Genomic DNA, 19,446 nt, shown 5'->3' on the forward strand with positions numbered 1-19,446 from the left:
GCAGCTACGCATGGCATGTGATCTCTTTTTGATGGGCATCTTGTATCCGCATATGTTACAGATGCACTTGAGAATGAGCAACCCTTGAAATTAGAAGTGATTGCTTGTGGTACAATTTTAAAATTCAGCCTGTTCTTCTTAAAATTTATCAAGGCAGTTGTGCCCTCTTAGAACAAGTAGAAAAAAAAAGGTTGTAATTGAATGTCAAAAACACTGTAGAGAAATGGGAAGTGAAGTATGGTCCTCAAATCTTTGATGCTCCAAACATAATTACCTTTTTTCTGTAATGGTTTCTTGTAGATAATACTTTCTTTACTCGGAAGATATTTTCGTACTGAGCGAGAACTTCTGTCATTCACTTTAGTTTCTAGATGCAGAATACTGTTCCATTATATTTCAAACAATGTGGGGGCACAGGTGAAGCAGTTTACCATAACCCCTGTGTGCCACCACAAATGTTCTTACAGAATTTAAGGAACAACACATTAGACTTTCATAATTGCTGACTGAAACATCTTTTCACAAAGAGGTAAAACACAATATAGGTATTCTACTGAAATCGCCAACTACCAGCCTTTTACTCACAAAGGAGTAGTTTAGTTGTCATTCCTTGAAGATGGAGAATTTTTAGACAGTTGCCGAGTGCGTGTTCATTCGAATAGGTTGCTCCATTTGCCAATTATGTTCTTGGTTTATTCACACAACCTCTTTAGAGTCATTTTCAAGTATGGGAAACATTTATGCTAAGAACAGCTGTGTCACATTCTAAAATTCACAAGTTCAGATGAGATGTGTCATTATCTGCTGAAGTAAAAACTGGGGGAGGTTTAGAAAGTTTATACTGCAGATGATGATGATGATGATGATGATGATGATGACGACGAATGTCCTCCCGATTTGTACATTTTACTATACAACTGCTCTTCTCTGAATAAACAGTTCAGAGTGACTTGTTATTGAATCAGTGTGAATAAAACGAAATAATGGACTGTCTGATTTCAATAAACATTACTGCCTAGTACAAATCTTTTGCTCTGTTGTGGAGTGTGTGCTCTGTTTTGGAACCCAGAGCCGGCATTGCACACACTCCTGACTAGTGACCAGCACCTCTCAAAAGCTGTCCTGCACACCTTACAGAACAAACACTCCTGGAGGGAGGGACATAGCTGAGGCTCAACTACAGCCTACACGATCGATTCCAGAATGAACCTTTCGCTCTGCTGTGTAGGCAATATTGACGCGAAGGAAGTACAGCGATTTTGAAATTTATTTTATTTCATTCTTCACAAAGCCAATGTAAATATTTTTAATGCTCAGTGCATTAGCCACAGTTATACATTCCACTTCATTATTTTGATCAACCTGTATCGGTTTTCAGCCACCCGCGTCACCTGATGAGAACCACCACCATCACCACCACCACCACCATCACCATCACCACCACCACAGGCCAGACGACGTGTCCGACGAGGAAGCTCGACGACGCCACCATTTCCCCGAGAAGAAGGGTGCCACCACGCCGCCGGAGGACCCACCTGAGTCTTCGGAGGAGGAGGGGGCAGTGGTGGACGGTGACGAGAGCGGGAGCGGCGGCAGGGAGGAGGGGGAGGAGTTGCCAGGGGAGGGGCGCGCGCCGCGGCGAGAGGAGCCGCCGCCACCTGCCTCCCCCCACGAGGAGGGGGAGCTGAGCGAGGACGAGCTGGAGCAGCGGCGGCTGGTGCTGCTGAGGCAGCTGCAGCAGGAGAACTGACCACGGGGGCGCGGCCGGGTGAGTGTGGACAGTTAAAAAACCTCGACAATAGTTCGTTTGGTACTTCCCTCAATTTCTTTGTATCCTGTGCTAATATTTCCATCCCTACATAATTACTGCACCGTACCCCACTCTTTCCCTGTCGATGTATGCAAGGGTGCTCACTAGTGAACTCTCCAGTTGTAGTTTCCCAAATAAGACTACGTTCCTCTGCCTCCTATTGATGACAAGCGACATTACTTTGCCAGATAAGTTTAGGGATGTCTGTGCTGATGCAGTGTTGAGATAATTGTCGGGAAGTGGGAGAGAAGCATTTTGGTTTTATTCGGGGCTACGAAACCATATTTTGCAATATAATCTCCATTCAATATGAGGGCCTGTATGCCTGCACAGTACCACTTTACTGGTCGATGTCAGAACCGATGCTTAAATGCTTTGAAAACGTCACCGTTGTGCGCAAACTGCTTCCCACAGAGTACATCCTTTATTGGGCCAAACAAATGGAAGTATTCTGTTAGGTGGTGATGAACCCAGTGGGTACACACCTTTGAGTATCCCAGTTGGTGGACAGGAGTGTCAGCACTACGAACAGAGACATCCAGTTGTGCAGCGAGATGTTTGACTGTGATACGTTGATCACCTCGAATGAGAGCTTCCGCACATACCAATATTGCAGAAGTCACAGCTGTATGCAGCCAGACGGCACCTGGTAGAGTGGACAGGTTTGTGCAACCTTGTTGCAACGGCGACAGATGACTCGTGCAACACGTCACTGTGCATTTTTTCATTGCCAACTCTCTGTAGACTTTCTGCAAGTGCCTATGAATATCTGGTATGCTCTGGTTTTCCCAAAAGAAACCCAATCACAGTTCTCTGCTTGGAATGATCCTCCATTATAGGTGCCATTTTGAAGGCTATGTATAATGGTGCCACTCAAATGTTCATGAAACTATTAAAGGCTGAAACATGACTATTCCGTGATGTCTGACAACAAATTACACAATTTTTCAACAGAAATTGGCTGAGAAAAAAATGTGTTGCACTACTTACAGAACATCCCTCGTACAAACTATCATTGTGAAAAGTGATACATGAAATATTTAAGAGACACTTCACAGTGCTCAGTGTGTTTATTGTTTGTCAAGTCATTGAAAAGGCAAAAGAAGATACACTTACAATTTCAGGCTCAGTCCCATAATAGAAATATCGGAAACTCACAGGAAGAGACTGCAGTGCAGGACTTTGTTTCAAAGATAGCTTCAAAATGTACCACTCTGAAAGTTCATTGTAAATGATCGTGTGTGTTTTAAACGTAATAAAGAGCTACTGTTAACAATTCCTGCAAATCTCAATTGTTTTTGACTGATAATTCCCACACTAGAGCGGTGTAAATCTAACATTGCATTCCTTTACCAGCCAGCAGCATAAACCAACCACCATTACAATGTTAGACAGGGTACGAGCACAGAAACTACTGGTTTGTAGGGTCAGTAGCAAAACCTGATACAGGTGAAAGTATACCATAATAGAAGCAAAAACATTTCAGTAAGCAAGAAAACTATTTTTTATAAGATGACTACGAATATGTGGTTATGAGCAGCTGCTGACTTCACTATGAAGTTTTGCTCCAGTTAGCACAAATGTATTTGAAATGTACACTTTTTGATTCAGTCCCCATCTTATTGGGCTCAAATTTCACCTGTGGCGTGTGGTTGAGGAAAGTGGTACATGATTGGTGGGCCACTGGCACACAACATGCCAATAATGGTCCAAAACTGGGGAAGTTGAGCACGGCCTGTTGCCTCAGCCTCTGAGATCTGAACTTTTCTGTTTGAAGTCAAAATCGTGAAATTTATAGCTCTCCTGTTAACACGATTGAAGAACTAGAGCAGTAGATGATTGTACTGCCATGCCAAATGCAAGGCTGACATATGAAACACCTTGAACAGTTGCAAATTTTACAGTAGATTGTAACATGTTGTGTGCTGAAACAGTAGTGTATTTGTTGTTAAAGTAGACAATGAGTAAAATTTGAGCCCAAATTATATGGACTTCATCAGAAAGTTTACACTTCAAAAACCTTTTCCTAAGTACACTAATATTTCATAGAGAAGTCAGCAGTGGTTCTTAACTACACATTTGCAGCTAATTCGTGAAATGGCTCGATTGTGAAGCCATGTTTACTGGAATGACTTTGCTTCTGTTATCGTATACTTTCACCTATTTCACTTTTTGTTATTAAAAATGATAAACCACTGCATAATCCGTTACGTATGTACCAACCTCTTATTGAGCAGAGCTTCTCTTGTCTGTCTCAATCTATTTCCAATATCTTCCTTACTTTAGCACATTTCTGTGTAATCTGCTTACTTAGATAGGACAATTCTGCCACTTTAATAACCTCTGTTAACTTAACTAGTTAGTTGGTATCAATCAGTACCAAAAATTTGAGTGCTAACTTGGTATGAAGCGTATTTTACTCTAAATTTGTCCATTAATATTACCACTTTTGCTCTTACATATATTAATTTCTCCCTGTACGTTTTTTTGTTGTCTTGGATATAATGTTGTATTTGTGCTGTAACACCAACATTATAAATAATAAATACTTCTAGAGCTCGTCAGAAATTGAGACACACACAAATATTTTATTGCACAACTGTGGTCCCTTTTCAGATAACTTGCCTTTGTAATAAAATTTGAGAATACTCAGCAAGAGAATTATCTGGCACTGTGCTTGCTGTTGTTTCCAGTAAAATTTCTCTTTTGATAATTTGCCTACATATTAAGCGTGGGAAAACCAAATTTTGGCATTTTCAGTAGTTGCAGAAATAACAGAGATTCTCAGTTTTACAAACTCATAACTCGAACCGCAGAGAGTATTGCAATATTTTATAAAAACTTTGTGCAAAAAACAGCAGGGATAAGGTGTAGCCTTAAAGCACAGGTGTGTACTTCTAGCCTCCGCTTTTACATTTTCTGCTTCTCCATCATAGTACGGCATTCATTTACCGATAGCCCATCGCACTTTTATTAGCTGGATATTCCCATATGGACAGTTCGAGTTCAGCTTTACTCATCTAAGGAGAGGACATAATGCTTTAATGATTACAGAAGATGTATTGAGATGATACATTTTGACCCTTTGGAGAAATTAAGTTATTAAGATTGCACAGTCTCTCTTGTGGAAGGCTCTAGTCATTGGAAACAAACTGCCAACATCGTCTAACAACCTGGCCACTTCTGCTGCTAAGGCCTCTGCTAGTCAGAACCCCACTTCTGTGTGCCTTTAGTACTGCTCATTTATACCATATATTTATTAGGTTACTCTATTGTTTGTATGTCTGTTTGATACAAATTTTGCAACTGATTTTAAACTAATTTCCCAGGGAGCTAGAGACTTGAAATTTTCAACCTAGCTCAGAACTGGATGACAACGGAGTATTAACTTGCTTTCTTGTCTGCTGTGTTGTGTACCACTGCTATTTCCCCTTTTTCCTGCTACAGTTATGAGTGGATAGCAGATAGAACAATTGCTGGTAAACCTCTATATGAGCTTTGATCTAACTTTTACCTTTACGGTCTTTTCTTGAGGTATATGGAGAAGGGGCAGTATATTTGTTGACTCGTGTGGAGAGAAACTGTAATAAATCTGAAATTTACCACACGTGTGTTTTAATCTCATTAAAATGTTTGAAATCGATAGAAAAATTTCACACACATGAGACTATAAAAAGCAGCAAATAATTATTTAAATAAAAATTAATTTTTATGTATCATGCTTTAAATTGTAGTTTTTAGTCTAAAATAATTTCTCCTAGCCTCATGCAGATTCATAACCCCCTTCAGATAGTTATTAAAATTTGTGATGTGAATTTTTAATACTTGTAGGATTTAAAATGAGAAACATGTCACGGATGCAATACATAGTTGATGCACAAATACTTCACTGCTGCATGTGCCTCATGCTATTCCTTTTAAATATTTCAGGTATTTTTGTAGCTATTAAAAATTCAGGTCACGAATTTTCAGGACTATCTGTACAGTGTTATGTATCAGCATGGGAGTGGGAGAAATTTTTATACTTTGTATGTGGCAGATTAAAAATTTGGTTTGCTTAAAAATTATCCTGTGCTCTTATCACTCCCCTTTGCAATAACTTCATACTTTTCTTGCCCCTTGTTTATTCATACCCATCTCTCTGTAGTAGCTACCCCTATACCCCTGTGCACAACACATACGTGCCACAAACGCACCACCTGAGCATGCTGCCTGCTGTTCCTGTATGCTTACACTCGCCCACATTTCCTCCACCTTAGGTTGCGAGTAAACATCTATTGTGAAAAGGTAATACTCCTGAATTGGCACTAATTTCCTACATACTTCTAGACAAGTGAACAATAGCTGGAACTTCTCATTTGTTTTAAGTGTTTGACTCACTAGTGGGCCACCAAAGAGCATTTTGTTGTCTGGACGCATTGTAGACTTGTCATATATCAGGACATAGACACAGCTCAAAGTATTAGATTTCCTGTCATTAAAGATATGGAACTTCCTGCCAGATTAAAACTGTGTGCCCGGCTGGAACTGTAACATGGGACCCTCCTTTTCACAGGCAGTTTTCTTACCATCTGAGGAATCGGGGCATGCCTTACAATCTGCCCTCGCAGCTTTATTTCTGTGAGTACTCCTCTCCTGCTTTCCAAAACTCCACAGAAGTTCTCCTGCATGCCTTGCTGGGCTAGAATTCCTGGAAGAAATGGTATTGTGGAGGAATGACATAGCCATAGCCTATGGAATTGTTTGCAAAATGAATTTTCACTTGGCAGTGGAGTACACACTGATACGAAACTTTCTGGGTGATTAAAGCTTAGTGCCAATTTGGTACTTGAGCCCTGAACCAGTACACTATCTGCCGCAGGGTGAAAGATTCATTTTAGAAACAATTTCCTTGGCTGCATCTAAGAAAATTCTCCACAGTGTTCTTCCTTCCAGGAGTACTAGTCTCGGAAGATGTGCAGGAGAACTTCTGGGAAGTTTTTAAAGTAGGAGAGATGTACTGGGGGAAGCAAAGTTGTGAGGGTGGGCCTCGAGTTGGATCCGGATGGTTCAGCAGTTGCCAACTAAAGGCAAAGATTCTTAGTTTGAGTCTGTTGTGCACTCCTACCTGCAGAGTGAAAATCATTCCATTAAGAGGCCATTATTGTTAAAATTGTGGTAAAAGAGAGTCTAGTGTGCAGTGTCTGTCAGCTTTAGGACAGGGGCGGGTGTGGAGGAGGAGGCGGCGGTGGAGGAACTTTGGTCCTCATGTACAGAGTGAGTGCTTCTGCCTCAAAGCAATCTATCATCATGCCTGATAGTAACAACTCAGATGTGTTGCCAGAATATTGCACACGTCTGCCAAAACAATCTAGCAATTCACACAAGAACTGTTCATATAGGACTCATACCTTTTGATGAATTAAAGGTCCTCATAGTTGGTGAGCACCCTGGTTCTTATAAACATTGCCTCAAAATTGTTATTATATGCAAGACACTCGTACAAATGTTACTGTCGCTGATTTGTTTTCACAAGCTTGTTTGCCTTAGTTCCATGTAATTTATTTATATCTTTAATGCAAGAGAGGAGGAGACGAAAAAGATGTAGTAATATCAAGACAGCAAATTGCTAATTATTTCTTAATGAGAAAAATGCTTTTAGCACTACCTGAGTTGAAAACAGTCTTTCTCTGAATAACTACTTTCAGATAATCAGCTATTCACAACTGAAATTTCATATATCTAACAGGTGCTGTGACCCTTTGATTACGATCTCTCTCTCTCTCTCTCACTCGTGTGTGTGTGTGTGTGTGTGGGGGGGGGGGGGGGGTTGCTTGCTGATCATCAAAACAAGTATGTTTCTGGTGTTTTCCCCTACAGTTGTTACCACCTACCACTGAAATAGGTGTCACATAGGACATTCCTTGGTGTTTACACATTTTCTGTCCTCCTGTCCCAGCACCACATCTCAAATGACTTGACTATTCTTTTCTCGTTTTCCCACAGTCCGCTGTACTGAATACATACATTCTTGACAATTTCTTCCTCAAATTAATGCCAGTGTTTGATACTAGTAGACTTCTTTTAGTAAGATTTTCCTTAAGAGCAGATGTGTGACTAAAACAAGAATGTTCTCAAGAGGTTGTTTTTTTTTTTTTTTTTTTTTTTCATTCCATTGTTTGGTTGATACGGTAACTCACTTGTACCAGTTTCCATTTTATAACCTAAATCGACCATCCTGGGCTTTCTTTTACAAACAAGAAATCGGAAGTGATTTACATTACACAGACTGCTGATGACAATATGTTAATTCAGAATGTGCCACTTTTACTGTAAGGTGTAAATGTTAATCGTGGTTTAACTTGGTGTGTATAAACAATTTAAATATCAAATGATCACTGGAGGGAAAGAAAAGAGCAGAAATTGAGAGATAAGGAAAGGCGTGGCAATATTTATCTGTAATGTCACATGCAGTCAGTATCAAGAGTGTTATTTGTAGGATCTCACTTCTAAATATTTCATGGTATGTATATTTATGACACTCTGTGTGAGTTATAGTGACTTGGCATCTCCAACAGCTATTGCTGTATACCAGTCAGCATAGCACTGTACGGTCTGTTGTAAAATGTACTTTGTTATAAAGAATTGTAATCGTACTATAATTCATGTAGTTGTACTCCAGTAAATGTAAGGAGCAAGTAGGCTCAACAGTTAGTAAACAACACTGTCTACATGTATACTCAAGACGTTACCTTTAAGAGAGTGGCCAATTATTTTCTTATTTTCTGTAAATATCTCTGAAGTCAAAATTGATAGACAAAATAGTTACTCAGTCATAAATGTGGTCAGAATGCAAGAAATATCCAAAAGAAAATCTGAAGCTTTTGGAATGTCTGAACTTTCTTCTCGAGTTTGCTGAAGTTGGGAATGCCAGAAATTGGCACCTATATTACTTGTGACTTGTTGGAGGAAATCCATCTGATGTGTAATAAAAAGGAAGTGAATCTATGGTAAATGTGGCAGTCAAGTGTTAGGATAACGTATGAAAACACCAAGAAGAACTGCTTCAATAATGTAACAAAGAATAGTAGTAGTTGATAGTGGAAGTTGCAAAGAAAATGTAGGCAGATAAGAGAAAGAAGTAATAATAGGAATAAATGGCAATACATAGCACGGGACCTAGTTGAAGAAACGAAGATTGGGATTTATTGTCGTATTGATGTCAAGGTGGCCACAAGCTCGTATCTGGAAAAATGGGGAAGGAATTCAAATGGGCCCTTATAAATCCATCACAGTGCACTGCAAATATTCCAGAGGCAGGTAACAGTGAATAGGTTGCTGAGTATAGGACAGTTCACACCTGTAACACTGGCACTCTGCATAGGTTCACATTCATTGAGCAGTCCGATCCTCAGTACGAATCACTGTCACTGAGAGAACTGCTGAGTAGCAATTTCTGCTACTCATATGTGCCAGGTAGTGTAGTACTTTCTGGGCAGATCACGATGTAAGTAGGTGGTCACAGATTGACTGACTGTGATATGGCTCACCAGCTGCGACCTCAATGACTCATCTCTTCTGGGACCCAATGTAGTTATTAGTCCAGTAGTCTCCTACTCCCATCCACTTTAATTTTCAGTGTACAAGTTTTTCATTTTGATTATCCTCAGAAATACAAATACAAATACCTTTAATGAGTTGCACGCATCACTGCTGCCATTTCTTTTGTAGTTCCTCCTTTTGCCCTATGCCTGATAGCTTGTGTCAGTACCATGTAGTGTTTTCTTGCAAGTGCACTTGGTCTCTCTTTTATTATTATTTGGAACATTGTATAACCAGGGTGTCACATTTGCTTACATTGGGAAAGTGGTTCTGTTACAGAACGAAAGTGCCACCTACTGAGAAAAGATCATTTTGAAACGTCCTGGCAGATTAAAACTGTGTGACAGTCTGAGACTTGAACTCAGGGCCTTTGCCTTTTGCAGGCAAGTGCTCTACTGATGGAGTTATCCGAGCACAACCCACGACCTGCCGTCACAGCCTTACTTTTTCCAGTACCTCATTGCTTACATTCCAAACTTCACAGGAGAGCTTCTGTGAAGTTTGGAAGGTAGGAGATGAAGTACTGGTGGAAGTAAAGCTGTGAGGACATGTCGTGAGTCGTGCTCGGGTAGCTGTCAGTAGGGCACTTCCCCACGAAAGTCAAAGGACCCGAGTTAGAGTCTTGGTCTGGCACACTGTTTTAATCTGCCATGAAGTTTCATATCAGCACACACTCCACTGCAGAGTGAAAATCTCATTCTGGATTACACATTAAACTCTTGTTTCTTTAATTGTCCACCTACATACACGTATGTGAAAGCTATTTAGGAGATTTGACAAAATGCATCAACTGGTACTAAGGCCAGCCTTCCTCACCTCCCTAATTGTTGCTGTGTAGTTACAGTACACCCAGAAATGCAGTATCACTGTGAACTGCACAAATACTTACTGACTAATCTAGTACCCTGTCCTTATGTTCCATTAACAAATCCTGTATCAACTGTAGTGAATCAATAATATTTATTACAACATTCCACTTGATGAAGTGCATTCTATTCTATATTCAGGAACAGCTTTGAAAAAAGATAAAAAATGTAAGGCTGTTTCTCAATTTCAGTTGAATGTATTCTCTGGTTGGATACTAAATAGTGTTTTAATAATAAGTCAGATACAATCATTTGGCAATGTGTATTATGAATTTGTATTGAGGATGGAGATTCAAAACACTGTGTCATTATTAGCCAAAGTTCGGCTCAGCTGAGGAATGTTTCTGAATCATTTATTTGTGCCAGAACTGCTCGAGGCATCAGCTATACAGCAAGGTATCTTTATTCCTAATATTTAAATGCAATAGTTGTGTTTACATCACATTCTTGTTAAAAGTTGCTTGAAGTTTTTGATGTTTGTGCATTTTTTGTCTAGTTAGTTCCACAAAATGTGAATGACTCTTCCTTCTACATAACATTTCCTCACATTCCCTATTCTGTTCTCTTGCCTTTTGCACTACTGCATGTTGATTGGTCAGCCATGTTCAGATTGTTTTAGAAACTGATAAAATAAAAGAAAGATAATAACAAGTGAACTCGTTCGTCACAAAGCTGTTTATGTTACTCGTACACAAGCAGCTCTTCTGTGCTCAGTTTAAATGATCTTAATGCTTTCTCTACATCTTTCAGGATCACCAACTGCAGAAATGGCCACAGTTCTGATCCGAGTCGTGCCTAAAGCCACACCCCTGTTGGACTTTCCAGCCACCTGAAGTGAAACAGTCACTGGAATAGGAACACGTGCCAATAGAGATGCTGTGAAACTCTTTCACATGAGAACTATGATGGTTTGCACAATACACTTACTGCCAGACATTTTATCAGACAGAAGAATCATTGACTGTAAAGAGTCTGCATACAGAATAATGAGCTTGTACCTGCACTGATTATTTCAGTGCATATTTACTCTCAGTATCAGTATTTACTCTTTGTTCTACCAGTTGCTTACAATTGTCATAATTGTGTGTTTTCCTAACTGGAGGAAGTTAGGTTTTGACAAAAATTACACTTTTATTTTTTAAATTTATTGGTCTTTATATTATGAAAGTACACATTAATTTTGAAGACATTTATTTAAATTGGGAAGTGAAAAATTACTAGTTGTGCAAGTTCAACAAAGGACTTAATATATGTAAGGTACTGGAGTTGAATATAATTAAAATTTAAAACATGAGAAGCATCCCAAACCATAAGATGAAAATGCAGTACCAGGTAGTGTGTGTGTTGCTTGTGTCTAGTTTTTGTATAAGAATTAAAAACTCATTTTGGAAGTTGTTACCATCTAAGAATTAATGTGTGCTGGGACAAGGATATCGCAGTTTTCAGTGTTTATGCATTTACTCAATAAGTTTCCAGTTTCACACCTAAATTATGTTAGCATCAAGCAAGCTCACAAGAAGAAAACATTCAGTGACTGGACATTTCTACAGGAGTTAGAAGCTCATCACGTAATGCTGCGATTGATGTTAAATGGTTTTTGCCCAACAAGTTCATAAATACCATTTGTGCAGTTAGTGAATTGTAGTGATCTAGTTTGCTTGACTGAAGTGCTTCTACAGTTTCTAATCATGCGACACTTGGTGTAGCGTATTGTACGACCATGTTTGTAATTATGTTCAGCGAACACAGTGGACGTCTGTAACTTTTATACTGTCAAAATATGTACCGGAAGCAGTAAAATAAAATGAATACTTTTCTAAGAAAATGATGAGATGCACTTGATTATTTTATTTATTTATTCATTCTTATAGACTACAATGTTAAATAAAAACATTAGTCTGCCATGAGTGGTTGCTAAGTACTTTATCCTCCATTTTGTGTGCTTTTTAGCTGCTCAGAAACTGTATTTGGTGAATTGTGATCCATCTGTATATACCAGGGTGGTTTGAAAAGTTCTCGGTATCACCATGAGAGGTCAGCACTAGCGCAACGAGTTGTTCATGTGATGTTCGGTAGACTGTTGCCTGTAAACACGTGCCACGTCAGTGCTCTTGGAAGAGCTCTGTTGTTGTTCCTGCGTAGTGATTTGCGGAGATTTTGGGGGGGGGGGGGGGGGGGGGGGGAAATCTAGATTTGAACAGTGATTAAGTACTTCGTAAAGAAAGGTATGAAAGCAAAGGACATTCATGCCAATTTCCAGAATACACTGGGGGACTCTGCTCCTTCATATTCAACTGTTTCCAAGTGAGAAATGAATTTACATTTGGTAGGGAGAGCTTAGAGACCCATGCAGTGGTCAGCCAAGATGTGTCACTACACTAGAAATCACTGCAAAAGTGCTCTAAATGTTCATGGAGGATTGCGGATTGAAAGTGCATGAAATTGCTCATGCTTCTGAGAGGGTATATCGCATTTTAACTGAAGGATTAGAAATGAAAAAAATTTCTGCAAGATGCTTGCCTTGACTCTTGATGCTGGATCCAAAACGCATGAGAATGGGCATATCAGAACAATGTTTGGCCCGTTTTAAGAGAAACCGACAAGATTTTTTGTGCCGGTTTGTGACCACGGATGAAACTTGGGTGCGCTAGTATACCCCAGACCACAAAATGACAGTCAAAGCAGTGGAAACATGCTGATTCTCTGCCACCAAAGAAAGCAAAGACAATTTCTTTGGCGGGAAAGGTCACGGCATCAGTGTTCTGGGATGTGAAGGGGATTTTGTTTGTAGATTGTCTCCCCACTGGGCAAACAATTACTGGAGAATACTATGCTAACCTCCTGGACAAACTGCAATAAAAGATACACGAAAAAAGGCCAGGTTTAGCAAGGAAGAAAGTCATCTTCCATAAAGACAATGCATGCCCGCACACGTGCTGTTGCCATTGCAAAATTACACAAACTAAGGTATAACTTCTTGCCACACCTAACTTATTCATCTGATATGGCTCCATCAGACTTCCACCTCTTCCCAAAACTGAAAATTTTTCTTGGTGGATGAAGATTCACTTCAAGTGAAGAATTGATAGCCAGAGTTGACAATTATTTTGCAGGCCTGGAGGAAACTCATTTTCAAGATGGGATCAAGGCACTGGAATTCGTGTGACCAAGTGCATTAATCTACAAGGTGACTACATTGAAAAATTAAAGTAAGTTTCAGTATTCCATTTCGAGAACTTTTCAAACCACCCTCGTACATACAAAACACAATTACCTCCAGAAATACGGAGTATTTTAAAATTTGAATAGCAGTTGCTTCCTTGCTACCCTTTTCCACCACCCTGGACTTGGAATGTTTCTTTATGCAGCAGCTATTCGTGGGGTGACATTTGCATAGTGATAAAAAGAGCAGAATCCTATTTTTCATTGAACATGATAGAGCACTGATGAGACACTGTACTCTCATGTGGAGAGCAGGAGACAGTTATTTAAACTCCCTTCTACCCAGACAAATTTAGGCTCTCCCCTCATTTCCTTAACCCAATAACACGGTATTTATATACCCTACTGGTTACTGTGAAATCAGTTTTAATACATATCAGCTAGTGTGGTTTTTGGATGTAGAGCAACAACCCACTGTTACCATGCCCTGCACTTTTGACTTCTTTTTCCTCTGCTACTGAAGCCTGCTATTTGATGTAATTGTGTTAAAGCAAATGCTGGAATCGTTCTGCTGAAAATGACATGAGCTAATTTCCTTCCCTATCCCAGTGCAATCAGGACTAGTGCTATATTTCCAATGACTTTGTCATTGACAAGATTTTATCTTCCTTATAATAGGTTCTTGTTACGTCATCCCTCCATAGTTGATAGATATGTAAAGCTCACAGTGGGATGTTTGTGGAGACAGGTGGAGTTCATATTACTGTATTTAATGCTTTATTCTGTTATGCCTCAAAAACACAGTGAAATGTACAGTAATTCAAAAAATTCTTGTTGTTGAGTATAAATGAATATACTGTTTTTTTATAATGGAAATTCCACTATAAAAACGGAGAATTGCACTGTTCATCTACCTTTATTAGTAGGTTACGTGTACTAGAGTTCGAAATCTAGTGCAATTGTTTGTATTTAAGTGCGCCTATGCGTCACTTTCAGATGGAAGTTTGTGTGTCACAGTTTCGCGTATTTATGCAAATAATACTATCCAGAGGCTGAGAAAGCGGCCTGGACTGTGACCATCATATTACCAGAGAAATATGCAGTTCCAAACTGAGTATGTTTTACTTCTAACAGCTGCTTTTTTCAGGTGGTTTATAACAGATAAGAAAGCATCTTTTCAGGATATGTATTCTTAAAACAGAGTGCTCCCTCCAAAGAAACTGCAGAGTTGAGAAAGACGTAAGGTGTTTCACATCTCATTGACAAAGCTAACACAAACAAGGAAGGTTATCTGCTACAGACTTGTGTTAAGAATTGTCCCACCAAATGCCTGGTGTGGATTAGGAAATCCAATAGCTTACATTGGAGTGGGGACTCAAATATTGCTATTTCCTAGTACAAGTCAGGTGTTCTAATGACTGAGCCAAGCGTGCAAATGCAGTGGTCAGGTGTGATTAAAACAACTCGTAAACCAAATGTAGATGGCTCCATCTTTTGTCTTGACTTCCAAGCAGAACGGTCACACTATCTTCCTCTGGAACCTATCAGTGTCTACCGCATGCACAGTGGCCATTGCGTTAACACTCCTATTCATCGTTCCCTTCGAGCTGAACAAAATCCTCATTGTATCTGACTCATTGAGGATAGATTCCATCATGACAAAATAGGTATGTCGACCTCCTCCCAAAGGATTCGAGACTCCTTAGTCACTTGCTTGAGCCTTCAATTAATGAGGGTGTACAGTACACGGAACGAACATGATGGTACAGTGTTTGCCACTATTATTATCTGCAACCTGCTGCTCCCAGGAAATTGTCTTGAGGATGTGCATTCATCACACGAACATCCCTAGTCTTCTCCAAAGGGTAGCTTCACAGACACCCATGTAACTCAACATGGGGTGCTTCAAACAACCTACTCTGTTCATATCACCACTCTCGTAACATCAAAAAATGCAACAATTTACAGAATCATCATGGATTTACCAGGGGATAAAATGAATATGTAACTGGTGGCATATTCCCACAGATAGTTTCTGCTGCAAACCGCAGACTGTCTGTTAGGTGATACTACCAGACCTAATTTTCGAGTCTTTACCTTACGGAATCCATTGTATAATAAATTAGGTAGTAACCTCTCTTCAGAATGAATTACTGTACAGGTTGTCTCGCAAAAGATGCCCAGGAGGGGTCCGCAGGTTGCGTGGCACATTTGCCGGCTGTTGCCCCTGTGTCTGCCAGTTGTCGCTATGCGTAGTTCCCAGACGCTATGCAAAAACAGAATTGTACGTGGAATGTCTGCTTGAATTTAAACGAAAATTTCCCGGTGTGTATGTTCCCAATGATTCAAAGATATGCAAATGAGTGAAGAAATTTCAAGAGACTGGATCTGTGTTACACAAATGAAGGACTAGAAAACGTAGTGTTTTAACAAAAAATAAATTAGACGAGATAGGGGAAGCCTTGGAAAGAAGTCCAAGAAAATCTCTACGTCGTTTGGCACTTCAGACTGGTGTACCAAGAGCATCTGTTCACAGAGCCGTGCACAAACTGAAATTGAAACCATACGAAATAATGGTAGTGCATCAATTGAGCAACTCATTTACTGTTGCTTGACATCCTTACTGCAACTGGCTGTTACAGTCTGTGCATGATGGGCAAGTTGATCCTGAGGTGCTTTTTTCTTCTGATTAAGCATGGCTGCTTTTGTCAGGATACACAAATTTTCGGAACAATCAATGCTGGATCTCCAAAAATCCTCATAAATTACAGCAACAACGTCTGCATGATATGAACACAGGAGTGTGATGTGCAACTAGAGCAAGACGAATTACTGGACCAACCTTTTTCGACAAAACAATATGTTCTGACAGGTATGTGAACGATATACCGCATCCTTTTCTTTTTTTTTTTTAAAAAAAAGGGAACTAACACCTAATGAAAAGATGTATGGTCCTGTCATGTAGGACAATGCAAGGCCACATATCGCCAATGCTTCTATGACAGCAGTAGGAAGTGTTTTTGATGATAGGATAGTTAACTGGTTTGTTCATTTTCTAAATCTGTGATTTTTATATTTGAGGGCTGTTTAAAGACAAGGTGTATGCAACAAATCCCCACAAGCTCTTAAGAGTTGGAAGACAGGGTTCGGCTAGTCATTTCCCAAACTTCGGCAGCTGAAATTCGAGTGTCTGCTAATGTGTTCAGGAGATGTCAGGCTGTTCTTATCACAGAAGGGCATCATTTTGAGCACCTACTGTAAACAAAGGTAAAGATAAGCTTAAGCTAATCAGATGGCAATGTTGTTTATTCTTAACTAAGGGGAAGCACGTGTGCAGCCGACTACCGGCAGAAAAGTGTCCAAGAGTCGGGCGCGACGGATGTGGTGGTGGTGGTGGCCAGTAGCCATGTTGCGCAACCCACAGACCCCTCCTGGGCTTCTTTCATGGGAAAGATGTGTTTGCAAAGTTCTTTAAATTATTTCCTGCAATAATCTAAAAGAATTCCATTTACGGTCTGCTGCCATTAAGGTAAAGGCACCATTTCTTGACAGTGCCCCAGTCTTGCATACCTATCTCACTTTTGTTGAACAATAAAGGTAGTAAAATCATTCTCTTTGGAATGCATACAGGAAATTTTTTGTCTTACTATATGACAACACCATAGATTAGGAGATCCTGAACAACCATTTTTTTTAAGGGGAAAATAGACTGTGAAGTGATTGTTGACTTCTGAGAACAATGTTCACTATTTTTGTGACCACAACCATTATAGTAAGGTTTTTCTTTTGTACATGATATGTAAGATCTCCAAATTAAATTAAATAATGGTATTATATCGGACTCATCCACAATACTGTAGGAAGTAAAGAAACTTGTTAAAAATAAGACCAAGGACGGGTGTATGTGGCTGGTACATCATTTTTTTGTGCTGTTCCAAATTTTGGCACCTCCTGTCAACACCTGGTATAATGGTTTTAATTTTACATTGAGTTTAAAACATATTGGTAGGGACCTGAAAATGTAGCATCTCTTTCTGATGAAATTCACATCTATTTTTGACAAATGTTGCATCTAACTTTGTGTGTGTGTGTGTGTGTGTGTGTGTGTGTGTGTGTGTGTGAGATTAGAAATACAAATTTCAAAGGTTGTCATGCTACAGGCCTGAAGATGAAGGATTAGGGCTTTGAAATTGTTTAAAAAAGAGGTGAATGGGGAGCTTTTTGGCTGGAATGTTTGCTTTTGCAAAAACTTAAAACAGTTTTTTCCTAAAATGGTCTTTACTCGTTTTCTTCTTTTGGCCCTATTTAAGCTTTCAACAATATTATGTAAAGAATAGCTGCTACTCACCACATAGCGGAGATGCTGAGTCACAGATAGGCACAACAGAAAGCTGTCACAAAGTAAGCTTTCAGCCACAAGACCTTTTTGAAAAATAGACACCACACACACACACACCTGGCCTCAGTCTGGCAGCTATTCTGGCTTCAGCCATGAAAGAGAGAGAGAGGGAAGAGAGGAGAGAGAGGGAAGAGAGGAGAGGAGAGAGAGGGAGGAGAGAAGAGAGGGTGTGTGTGTGGGGAGAGGGGGGGGGGGACCATTTCTGACAAATGCCTTGTGGCTGAAAGCTTATTTTGTGACAGTCTTTTTGTTGTGCTTACCTGCAACTCAGCATCTCTGCTGTATGGTGAGTAGCAACTATTCTTTTAATAATATTGTTACACTACATCACAGATTTTTCATAGTTTCATTAAGCTTTTAACAAATGATTGTTGAGAAGCAGCAGCATTTGCCTGCTAGTGAACAGAATGCCTCTCTGATCTAAGGTGTTTCTTGCCATTATTTTACTTTTCCCACCCAATTTGATAATTACAAACTCTGGAGAATACTGATTTTGATCTTTTGTAGGCGTTAATAGCTGTTTGACCCGTACTTGATAGCACTACAAATAGAACCGACAAGATATTCAGCACAGAAGTAGAACCAAAGCTAACTCTATTTGCACATTAGAGGAAGACTTGAGGCAGAGTCAAAATACATTTTGCTTTCTGGTCTCTACAGTTGCAGAGTGTGGACAGTACACACTGGCAGTTGGCCACAAGTGTAAACAAATTAGAATTAAAATTGCAGAGGGATGGGGAGCGGTGTGGGGAAATGAGCTGCACTTTCCTCTCGTCGGACTGCCAGCCTACATTGATGTCCTGTTTTTCAAGGCTGAGCTGACACACGGTCTTCGGGACCACTGATGTTGCAAAGGTCATAATCGAAACCCTTGATGGACCACAATTAGTCTCTTCACTAATTTCCTAGTAAGAAAAGAAAACAACGAGCAATACACAGCACAAAGCATTCAGTAACTGCTACCATACAGTGGCTTGTTGAGGTCGGCATCATCATAAGTGAGGTAGTTCAGCCTCCATCTCCGCCACTACTTGATACAGCCACATTTCAAAACACTTACACCTACAACTGCCACATTACAGTATGCATTAAACTGACCTTTGAACTTAAACTAGCAGATAAATGTATGTGTTTGTGGTAAGACATTAGGTCCCCCAACTGGGTTCTATTCTGCATTATGGACACACATCCTATACAGACAACTCGACCACCCACAATTGGCACAGCACTACAGCATCGAGCACACTGATACTTCATTGCGTCCATGCACTTTTTGTTTTACAAACAGATTCTTATGCACATTATCTTTCCAAACTGGGTTTTGAAAGATGATTTGCAATACCGGTACCTGAAAATATGTTACATTTTCAATATTTATGTGCAGAAAATAAAGCTATTTCATACTGTCCCTGCTAAAACAGTTCATATGGTTACAATTTGCTACAAAATATTATTTATTTGGTAATTTTGTGTTTTTGCATTTTGAGACAGAATTCACATCTATATTCATTTCATTTTTCATGTTCCTTACATATTAGTTACAAACATTAATTACATTATGGATGCTTCTAACGGAAATTTATTTCGGTTAATTCTGATACCAATCTAAGACACAGTGTCTTACTGGA

General features: G+C 39.6%; 1 protein-coding gene across 1 annotated transcript in view; it reads left to right on the forward strand.

Annotated features, from left to right (window-relative positions):
• LOC126428387 (pre-mRNA-processing factor 40 homolog B) overlaps nucleotides 1–12,086 on the forward strand; it is a 184,904-nt gene extending 172,818 nt beyond the window's left edge. The window contains exons 17-18 of the mRNA XM_050090312.1: nucleotides 1,379–1,768; nucleotides 11,008–12,086. Of these exons, the coding sequence (XP_049946269.1) occupies nucleotides 1,379–1,750 (372 nt within the window). The 3' untranslated portion in view covers nucleotides 1,751–1,768; nucleotides 11,008–12,086. The remainder of the gene's footprint in view (nucleotides 1–1,378; nucleotides 1,769–11,007) is intronic.
• Nucleotides 12,087–19,446: the final 7,360 nt, after the last annotated feature.

The sequence above is a fragment of the Schistocerca serialis genome, chromosome 12 (assembly GCF_023864345.2).
Source record: "Schistocerca serialis cubense isolate TAMUIC-IGC-003099 chromosome 12, iqSchSeri2.2, whole genome shotgun sequence".
NCBI classification, from domain to species: Eukaryota; Metazoa; Arthropoda; class Insecta; order Orthoptera; family Acrididae; genus Schistocerca; species Schistocerca serialis.